This window comes from Bos grunniens, chromosome 23 (genome assembly GCF_055505025.1).
Source record: "Bos grunniens cultivar Pamir isolate PY7600 chromosome 23, Bosgru_T2T1.0, whole genome shotgun sequence".
Classification (NCBI taxonomy): domain Eukaryota; kingdom Metazoa; phylum Chordata; class Mammalia; order Artiodactyla; family Bovidae; genus Bos; species Bos grunniens.
The window spans coordinates 51,176,970-51,187,385 of record NC_141187.1 but is presented as its reverse complement, the minus strand read 5'-3'; the positions used below and the strand labels follow the sequence as shown (position 1 = coordinate 51,187,385).

The 10,416-nt window shown below is 51.2% G+C and overlaps 1 protein-coding gene across 2 annotated transcripts; it reads right to left on the bottom strand.

The window, feature by feature from the left end:
* Window positions 1-411: 411 nt before the first annotated feature.
* On the bottom strand, window positions 412-9,949 carry RPP40 (ribonuclease P/MRP subunit p40). 2 transcript variants are annotated; one of them, XM_086370421.1, is made up of 8 exons: window positions 9,794-9,949; window positions 7,817-7,961; window positions 6,531-6,599; window positions 5,767-5,862; window positions 4,754-4,879; window positions 2,307-2,505; window positions 2,044-2,178; window positions 412-941 (listed from the first exon to the last, which is right to left on the bottom strand). In XM_086370421.1, the coding sequence occupies exons 1-8, from the start codon at window positions 9,914-9,916 to the stop codon at window positions 743-745; spliced, it is 1,092 nt and encodes a 363-aa protein (XP_086226547.1). In that variant the 5' UTR covers window positions 9,917-9,949; the 3' UTR covers window positions 412-742. The 2 variants fall into 2 exon arrangements, with proteins under 2 accessions (XP_086226547.1, XP_086226548.1); XM_086370422.1 differs by lacking the exon at window positions 9,794-9,949 and adding an exon at window positions 8,905-9,495.
* Between the last annotated feature and the right edge of the window lie 467 nt (window positions 9,950-10,416).

The window sequence follows — 10,416 nt, the reverse complement described above, 5'->3', positions numbered from 1 at the left end:
TATATACATACATACGGCTCAGAAGGTAAAGAATCTGCCTGGAACGGCTACCTACTCCAGTGCTCTGGCCTGGAGAATTCCATGGACAGAGGAGACTGGTGGGCTACAGTCCATGGGGTCACACGGATTCGGACATGACTGAGCAACTAACACTTTGACTTTCTTCATAAATATACATGTATGTTCTTTTCCAGATTCTCTTCCCTTGTAAGTTACTGCAACTCGCTCTTTAACCATTACAGCATCTAAACACCCCTCCTGACCCAGAAGCAGGAACCAGATGGCCTGAGGCCCAGTCCTGACCCACAAGCAGGGTGACTTCAGCGGCTTATGCTCCCTCAAAGGACTGATGTGAGACTCAGGCGAAGTAACACATGAACAGCACTCAATGCAGGAACTGGCTCTGCGGGGTGTGATGTAAGGACTGCCTGTTATTATTATGTGAGAAAGCTAGTCACAGCGCACATTTTACCCAACGGTCCCAGAACCCCGGGTCCCTGGCCATCCTGGCCAAAGGCACCAGGCAGTCACCCACCCTCTGGGCTCACACGGACGAGGAGACACCAGCTGCGAGCTTCCGCTGGACAGTAGGCCCGGCCGTGCGCAGAGGAGGGGCCCGAGTCCAGAGCAGATGCTGGCAGGCGATGACCTGAGAAACCTCATCCAAGGCTGAGCGAACAGTCCTCACGCTGCCACGAACGATGACAAACATCGACAAGCGTGGTTGTAAATTCTGCGCTTGTTACGGGGGACAGTCGTCGTCCGCCCCCACGGCCATCTGAAGCCAGTAGTCCCGATTATTAAAGATCACGAAGTTGTATAAGTGTTCTCCTCCTTTCTGAAAACCGTGTTCACTTTCTCTCCAGGAAACAGGGCTGTCTGCAAAGCCTTGAACGGACAGCGTCACCCACGGGGCCAACTTTGGTTCATCAAAGTAGCGACTGAAAAAGACAGACACTTCTTAACAAACAGGGAGACTTAGGGATGGTCACATTTATCTTCATTTTTACTTATGCAGGATCAATGGTATTTCAGATGCTCCTATGAAGCTTCCACCTAAGCTTTTATTCATAAGAATCAGAAGACAGAAATTCACCTCCTGGTGCTATGCTGTGAATTCAGTAAAGGTTCATCACTATGCAGCGCACAGGACAAACTCCAGCGGCTCCTACCTTCACTGTGGGAGAGCATATATGATTCAAAGAACAAAAAAACGTCTCCGCAAACTGCGTTAAGAACCCTTTCCCCCCTTTAAGAGTCCTGCTGTCGGGGGTTCTGTGGACTGAGACACTGCAGAACACCGGGTTTCTCTTTTAAAGTTTTTGAAACTTCAACCTTCTTACTGAGGAAAATCAAAGCACAAAGCAAAAACGTGAAAAAGGGATGCTGGATTTAAAAAGGAAAAGCCTCAACAGCTACATCTTTGACATTTTCCAAGTGACGACTCCGAAGGCACCAGGCTCGCTCTCCAGTCTTCTCAGTAGGGACTGGGGCCTGACGCCGTTTACGTGGCGCCGTTTACGTGACGCCTCCCGGAATGGAAACTCCGTGCTGCTTTTCACCACGCAGTCCGGGGCGTGTCACTGGCGCCCAGGGACTCACGGATGTTAGGGCTAGGCTGTGGATTCAGAGGTGGTCAACTCCTTTTCCCACCCATTTCAAAACGTGAAGCATTTTGCAGAACTCCAACGCGTAAACCAGACCAGCACGTGATCCGTGGAGCTCCGCTGTTTTCTTACGAGATCCTGTACCTGACTGCGCTGAAACGGTCTGGGCGAGGCAGGGCAAGAAGAGCAAGCAGTCTGTTCTCAAGAAGCACAGTTCAGCTCTTCTCCTTCCGAAAGGACAAGGATGTGGCAACATCACCAGGGATAACTAATTACATCACGCAAGGTGATGATGTTACTGCACGGGAACCCAAGCAAGAGGGGAAAAAGGACATGTGTGCCGGAGGACTGTGGGACCTGCATCACGAGCGCCACCCCCAGAACATCACGGAGGTGCAGACGCCAGGACAGAACGAGCAGCAAAAGGCGTTCTCACCACAGCTGCTCCAACAGGACACATATCCGCTCCGGGAGGAGGAAACCAGTGACTGAGCACAGGGACGCCTGGGCCACCACCGAGCTCGGCTGTGGACAGCAGCAGGTTGATACGAAATTATAAGGCTCATTATTTCTGCAAGCAAAAGAAAAAAAAGAAGTCGCCTTTATATCCATCACTGCATCACTTTCAGAGTACTAAACCCCTTAGAAATGAGAAGCCAGCCGCAGCCCGCCGGGACCTGGGAGCCCCCTCGTACGCACAGGTCTGCGTGACTGAAGACGGCGCCCAGCCAGTCGAAGAGCTCGTGGGCGCTGCAGGCCGCCTCCGGCTCGCCCCCGAGCAGGCCGCTCCGCAGCACGGGGCACCGCAGGTCCGGCGTCGTGCTCAGCGCTATTTTTGGCTGATGCTCCTGAATTCCGTAACCGGAAAAGTATGACATCATCGTGGATCCTTCTGCACCTTCAGACACACCAAATAAGGCCGCTTGAAGAGTGTGAACGCGCTCAGCGAGTCCCTGAGCCCACCCCGTTCCCGCCTGAGGGTTTCGGGAAGCAGGGAGGGTGAGGTCAGACCAGGGGGCGCTGTACAAAGCTTTACTCAAAGTAAAACCGATTAAGTTGCTTCCAGCTCCTAGAGCCAAAGTTATGTCAACATTCGTCTTCCTGGAAAATCCGAATGCTTTCAGATTCAACCCACACTGCTCTCATCATCTGCTCCACTAAGCAACTTTTGAGCTAGTAAGTAAAACCCAAAGCTTTGCTTATGCTTCAAAATTAGTGAACTCTACACACACAGAGAAAGGAGCGTATCTGCACACTCTGGAAACAGGAGACAGAAGAGGAGCCGAGTGGCAGAACCTCAGTCCAGCTTGTCTTCGACACCCAGTAAGACCCAGGGGGTCCTGAAGCATTTTCCGGTGGCCTTGGAAGACGGAAACAGTGACGCCTTGGAGCATGGGGCAGGCTGTATTAGAAAGAATACCTCCCTCCCGCTTCCCTCCCTCCAGGGCAGAGATCAGCAGGCTCACTGCCCAGGATAAAAAGTCTGCACTCCTGAGGCTCCAGGCTGCCCTTCTGAACAGCTGCCCCCTGCCTGCACCAGTGTCACGGGCCTGAGCGGCCCCCTGCAGGAACCGGGACCTGGTGAACTGGTGCAAAGGCTGACGCTCTGGACGCTGCGACTGCTGGGAGTAATTCGGTCCTCTACTTCTGACCCTGGGCGTCTCGTGTCTCCTGCCAGTGCCCAGGAGACGGCGCAGGCTAACTTCATAGCTTTCAAGTAGGGCAAAAACCTCAGGCCTTTCACAGGTCTCAACAAGCCCCTAAAATACCTAGGGGTCTTAGAACACAGAGCTCTCCAGAACCCAACACACAGGAGGCCTTCCATTGACTCCAGGCCACTGAGATGCCGGCCTCTCGGCCCTGGGGCCACACCACACGCACAGAAGCTGCACTGAGGTGCTGCAGACCCAGGGTTCACGCAGGCAGCCCTGTCAGACCAGGGACCACGACCTTCCCAGGAAGAGCAGACAGAGGGGCCTACTTCCAAACGGACCAGGGCTTTCCTCTTCTCCAAGAGAGAGAACCACACCACGTAACTACGATGCTCTGATTCCTTATAATCTTGGTTTGGGCCAAAGATAACACTTCGAAAAGGAGTGAGATGGTTGTAAACAGATCAGAATGTACGGTGAACAATGTATTGTTCCAGTCAAGTAGAAGTTACAACAAATTTAATCTGATATTTAACAACATGCCTGATTATGACCCTGAAATGTCTAAGAAGCAGTTTGTATACATCACTAGAATTGTTACTTTAAAGCATTCCGGCCAAGGCTGCTGGAGCTGAGCTGGAGGGAGGAAGGAGAGAAACGGGAAAGGTCAGCTGCTATGAGACCATCCTCAAGAGCTCTGGGCGGACACGTAACCCAGGGAGATGGAGGCAGCCGGTTGCACAGCTGGACGATCCTGAACTATGCGGATGCCAGAGGGGACCGCACAGGTTCCTTAACAAAGCTTACAGGCTCCCTGCTATCCCAAAGCAGAGCGTCCCTCCCTACCAAACCTTCGTTAGTTCGAAATGGCACGAAACGAAGAGGCAATCACCTTAAGACACAGCTTGCTAACAGATGTGTGAGATACATCAAGATAAAGCACAGATGCTTACAGACCCAGGTCAAAGCTCTGACGGCGTGAGGATAAGATGCTGAGTGTGGTTCTGGGGGAGAGAGCCTGGGGGTGCCCTCTCCCTCCCGGGGTGCCCACCACCTCCACGGAAGTTCACTGCGAGACACATGCTGAGCATTACTTCCACTTCTTTTGGTAAAACTTAAGTAACGTAAGGGTTTCCCTGCTGGCTCAGAGAGTAAAGAATCTTCAGTGAGGGAGGCTTAGGTTTGATCCCTGGGTCAGGAAGATCCCCTGGAGAAGGGAATGGCTACCCACTGCAGTATTCTGGCCTGGAGAATCCTATGGAAAGAGGAGCCTGGCGGGCTATGGTCTGTGGGTGGCAAGGAAGAGGCGGGCACCTACATCCATGTGGGCATGCAGCATCCCTGACCAGTAGGCTGAATCACCACGCCATCCTCACTACGCCCCTGCATCCCTGACCAGTAGGCTGATCACCACGCCCTCCTCACTACGCCCCTGCAGCTAACAATTAGATTTCAACACCGCTGTATCGTTATTACACAATTTATTTTTCATACCTGTTTGATGCCATGCCAAAAGAAAATCAAACTTCAACGGCTTCTTTTCTTTGAAGGCCCAAGACACTCTTTTATACTTCTTGGAGTCCAGGTTAGAGGATAAATCCATCAGATCAATGGAAACAACTTTAAAAAATGGAGAGGAATAAATAGTTCATGCATACACACACAGCTTGCACTATGCAATACATGCTGGATTGAAAACATCAGGAGTTTTGGAAAATTCATGGATGAAAAAAGTCACTTTGTTCTCCTTGCCCTCCCTTTGGTTTACCAAATCAAAACTCTGCTTTTGATGGGCATTTCAGGAATTGAGCTAAGCACAACAGGTGTTTAAAATTCACACTTTTCCCAGTCAAAGACCAAGGGCAGAGTTCAACTCGAATCAAGCCGTGCAGGCGGCAGTCGTGACCACCGACGTTCAAGCAGACGGTCAGCAGAGCTCCATCTCCTCAGTCATGGGTGATTTCTACTAGGAATCATAACACTTGGGAAAATTAAAGGAAATTCTTTACTAAGACCAAGTTGGAGCAGATAAAAACCTGTAGATGTAGATGGGTAAGCAACAAGGTCTACTGTAGAGCACAGGGAGCTACAGTCCATATCCTGTGATAAACCATCGTGGAAAAGAAGACGAAAACCAGCGCGTATTCATGCATAACCGCGTCACTCTGCCGCACAGCAGCAACTACACACACCGCGCATCCACCACGCTTCAACGCAAAACTTAAAAAACGAAGACCAAGTTGGGTTCATTACTTCGAACCCGTGACCCGAAACATAGGTTTCTAACAGACCAGGTCCACATCTACGACCTTTATGAGATGCAGTCGCGAAAGTCACCTGGCTGCACAGCAGGATCTCATCCTCCCTGATGAGGAATTTTAAAGACGAGACTAAGCCACACTGCTTCTACACAAGGAGAACAGAAGCAGTTCAAACATGTAAATTCGGACTGCTACAGAAGACCACTGCCTTTTTTTAGAAATTGATGGAGAGAGCACCATACTTACTGAATCTCATGGTTTTCCTGCCAGAATACTGAGAAGGACGACCCTGAAGTCCAGTTTCTTCATAAGTGTCTTTATCCAGGGATAAAATTAATTTCCCTATAAATCAAATAATAATTCCCAGAAAGAGACATTAAACATATACTGTGTTCTCATGTTTTTGGTGTTAAAAAATAAAATAAAAATATAACATGTTCTCTAAGATAAAGCAAGGCAAATTGAGCAGTTAAACACCAGTGCACATAAAGATCTTTTTATAATACAAGTACATTATTTATCTATATATATCTTACTTATAAACAAGAGTATTATTTATAATTACATGTACAAAGACATTCTTTATTATAGTGAAACTAGAAATTAATCTTTTTATTAAAGGAAGAATAAACAAATTATGGTACACTTCTTTGGGATTTTTTCAAGACATTAAAAATAGCAAATTAAAACTGTATGCACTGATATGGAAAGATGTCTAGGATACAGACCTTGGGGAAAAAAAGAAAATTGAGAGACAATAGAGTGTGACATAATCCACGTTTTTTCAAAGAAAAGGAACAACCTGTATGTGTGATTTTAAATTCACAGAATGTGTCTAGAAGAATAAATACCGACCCGCTAGTAAGAGTACCTGCTAAGAATGGGAATGAGTTTGAGGGGAGCTGGATGAAGGTATGGACCGTCACTTTACTCACACCTGTATGATTTTGACTTTTTCTTTTTTACAGTATGCATTTCCTGAAGAATGAAGGAAAAATGAGTGTGCTTACCATTTGGCAGCAGGGCAACAGTATTATCCTCATCAATATTTGTGTTGTATGTCAGCGCATAGCACGAACCTGAAAGACAGCCCAGAGGAGAAATTAAGAAAAAAAATCCACAAAAAGTTAGTGGATTAGTTTAACATGATAACTAATCTTCCGGGTTACGGGTCCCGCTCACTCAGTAACCCTAAACCGGCCAAAGTGAAGGTGGAGGACACGCGAGGCCAGGCCCAGCTCGTCCACGTCCCCACCCAGGGCCTGCCTGTGCAAGCCGGCTAGCACGGCAGAGCAAGTGCGTGCAGCTGTGCAGACGCTGCACAGAGGCCGAGTGCAAGGGCAGGCGGCGCGCACACCAGCAGGCCGAGTTCCAGGTGGGACTCCAACCTGCCAAGAGCTTGTGTGACATCAACAGAGCCGCTCGGGCTCCCTGAGCCTCGATTCCTCACCTGTAAAATGGGGGCTGCAGGCCCATCTCACAGTGTCGCTGCTGGGCGACGTCGAGTCACCCAGGTAAAAGCGCCTGCCATGCCCGGGCCCGCAGCGTTAGCAATTAGAGCATCAGACTTTCTTTATTTTTTTTGGCTACACCATGCATTTTGTGTCATCCTAGTTCCCTGACCAAGGATTGAACCCAGGCCCTGGGCAGTGAAAGCCTGGAGTCCTCACCACCAGACCACCGGGGAATTCCTCAGCATCCAGTTTCAAAACCGACAAAAGGAATCAGGTCGGTAAGACCGACGACAAGAGGCCAGTGGCTCCTGTGCAGTGATGCCTGCAGTGAGGGCGGATCCTTAAAGACGCTGGAATGGTTTCAAACGAGTGGCTCCGGGGAAGTAACTGGAACAAGCCAGTCAACCCAGCAGACACAGATGGGACTGAGGGCCGCAGGGTCCAAGAGGAGCAGGCTGGGCCCCCGTCAGCACCTGGCCGTGTAGACGGCAGCGTGGCTGCATCAGGAGACCAACATGCTGAGACGGCTGTTGCGGGCACTGCGTGGAGCACAGCGGTCCTTGCAGCCGCGCCCGACGGCAGCGCATCTGAGCACAGGGCCGGAAAGCTCTTCCTCTCCGCGAGCCTTGTGTGACAACACCCCCGTGGGACCAGAAACCAAGCCTGAGGATGCACAGAGCAGGCTGAGCTCCTGAGGGGCGGAGGGCGGGCCGCACACGCCTGACCTCGCAGACGAGCTCCATCAGTCTGATTCAAACACGGCAGGAGCCCTGGAATTGCGATGTGGCCTCCCAGCCTTCCGCATCCCAGCATGTTCACAGACACTGCGTAGTTTTTCTTACCTTTCTTGACAAAAGTATTGATGAATTCGTGTGTGATTAACTCATAAAGAGGTAAACCCTTCACAAAGTAATAGGGTCCGAATCCCATGACCAGATCTTTCAGTTCTTTTGAGAGTATCCCACATTCAGGAATCAGAAACGAAACCTATTGGAATATACAATATAAAAAACTTACTTTTTTTTATTTACAATAGAAGCATGGTTGACTTACAGTATTATACTAGTTTCATGTGTATAGCATGCGATTCAGTATTTTTGCAGATTATACTCCATAATAGCTTTAAACAAGTTTTATTTTCATGCAGATCAACACCCAGGATTTAGTGATGATACAACATAATTAAGGCTACTAACCATGCCTCCACAACTTTCAACAAAACTCTGAAATTAATTTACTAATCTCAGGAAAAGAGAAATCTAACAATTCGTTTTCCATTTCTGAATTCAAGTGCACAGTATAGGAAAATTGAATGAAAAAATAATTTTAATGGGAAACTCTTGCTTGCGTTTTATCTTTTGAAAATAAGCAATATATTTGATGTCCTGTTCCTGTCACTACATTAATTAATTTTTAGGGAAATAGAATTTTAGGGTAAAGAATCTGCCTGCCAATGCAAGAGACGTGGGTTTGATCCTTGGGTCAGGAAGATCCCCTGGAAAAGGAAATGGCAACCCACTCCAGTATTCTTGCCTGGGAAATCCCATGGACAGAGGAGCCTGGCCGGTTACAGTCTGTGGGGCCACAAAAGTCAGACATGACTTAGGGACTCAACAAGTACAAGTGAATATCCCCAAATCTGTGTATCCTGGTACCAGGCTGGAATCAGAGGAACTGTCCCTTAGGGCGTAAGGAATTTAGGGACACTGGTTAGTAAGAGGCTGCATGGAAGCAGAAGTCAGCTGGGTGTTCCCACTATCCCGACAGAAAAGCTCTGCACGTGGGCTGGAGGACACGGCGCACCTCCCAGACGGCTGTCTGTGAAGAGCTCCCCATCTAGAGCAGAGACGTTCAACCCGACAGGTTTCAAGCGGTGCCCGGCTGCTCCACACCTTGAAAAAGGCCACTCTCCCAAAGCGGGGACACTAACCGGGGTCGCCACTTGTGTCTGAGACACTGGCCAGTGAGGCCTGAGTTGGGATTAGGCTGATCAGCTTAAAAGTGTGAGGCTTCACGCGCTTCCATTTCAAGGTCTAGTCTGGAGCCCTCCCCACTTGCACGGGTCGGTGAAGCCTTCCCAGCAGACACTGCCCGGGAGTCAGGGGGTGTCTCCTCCTCTCAGCAGGTCCAGTCAGTAACCCCACTGACGCCTCAGCCGCGAAAAGGGCCCCGGGGCGGGCGACACTTCCAGAGAACACCAGCAAACATCGCTGCGGGCAAGGCCGCCGAGGCGAATTTCTGCCAAAAGCTGCCCAAATGCCTCCCTGGCGCTCTGGATGGACAAGGCGGAGAGCAGCGGGCAGAAGAAAAAGCTTTTCAGGGATCAAACTAGCCCCCGCAAGCCGTTTAGAGGAGCAAGCAGCTCCCGGACGTGTCTGGGCCCGCCGCTCCGGAGACACGCGCGGGCGCAAGAAGCCAGCGGCTGGGAAGGAGAGAGGCCGCCCCGCCCCGGCCCGTCCTGGCCCCGCCCCCGTCTCCCGGCCCCGCCCCGCCTCCCGGCCCCGTCCCCGGGACGCAGCACGCCTGGGGCGGGGCCAGGCCACAGTAAGAGACTAGAGGCCCCGTGAACCCTGCCCCGCCCTCGACGGCGGAGCACCGCCCCGCACCGGTGCACCCTGAGACTTGTGGTCCTGAAGCGAGCTAACACACGAGCCTGGAACCACGGAGAGACTACAGCTCCCAGCATGCCGAGCGAGGGCCCCGCCCCGCCCCTCCGCGCGACGAGGGCGGGCTCCCGGAGCAGAGCCCGGTTCTCCCCCAGCCTCCCGCCCCCGCGGGAGGGAGGGTGCGCGATTCGCGGACTCAGGGCCAGGACTCACCCTGTAATTGTAATAGTGCGTCTCCACGAGATGCCGGTGGCGCGACTTGTCATGGCCGAAGTTGGACTTCTCGCAGACCAGCAGGTGCCGGGGCACCTCTCGCAGCCGGCGCAACGTGGCCATGCTCTGCCCGCGCAGACCCTCCAGGCTCGGCTCGCCCCGCCCCTTCCCTCGCCCCGCGGACGTGCGCAGTGCCGGCAGGGCGCACGTGCGGAGGCTGCCCGGATAGGGGCGGGGCTAGCGCTGGGGGCGGGGCTAGGCCTCCGGAACCTCAGCCGAAGCTCTCTGACGGATACAGGAAAGGTGCACTGCCCGGAATGAATTCCCTGGCCAGACTCCCTCCTCTGGGCCCCAGGTTGCCCCTTCCCAAACTGTCAAGGAGGTTTGTGTCTAATACCTTCAATAGGACTCCTTAAGAGTCCTTCAGAACCACTTTTAAGATTCTTTTAAAAATACCCTTTTGGGGAATTCTCTAGCCATCCAGGGGTTAGTATTCAGTGCTGGAGCCAGGGTTCAATCCCTGGTTGGGGCAATGAAGATCCCAGAAGTGGGCGCAACCAAAAAAAAAGAAAGAAAGAAAGAAAAATAGCCTTTTGGAACGGCTTTTAATAATTTGTTGCTAT

Coding starts and splice junctions, on each gene's coding strand:
- RPP40 (XM_086370421.1), bottom strand. CDS start 9,916: ATGGCCACGTTGCGCCGGCTGCGAGAGGTGCCCCGGCACCTGCTGGTC. Junction 6,600..7,816: donor CAATACTTTTGTCAAGAAAG/GTAAGAAAAACT, acceptor GCTGTCTTTCAG/GTTCGTGCTATGCGCTGACA. Junction 2,179..2,306: donor GTCTTCAGTCACGCAGACCT/GTGCGTACGAGG, acceptor TTTTGCTTGCAG/AAATAATGAGCCTTATAATT.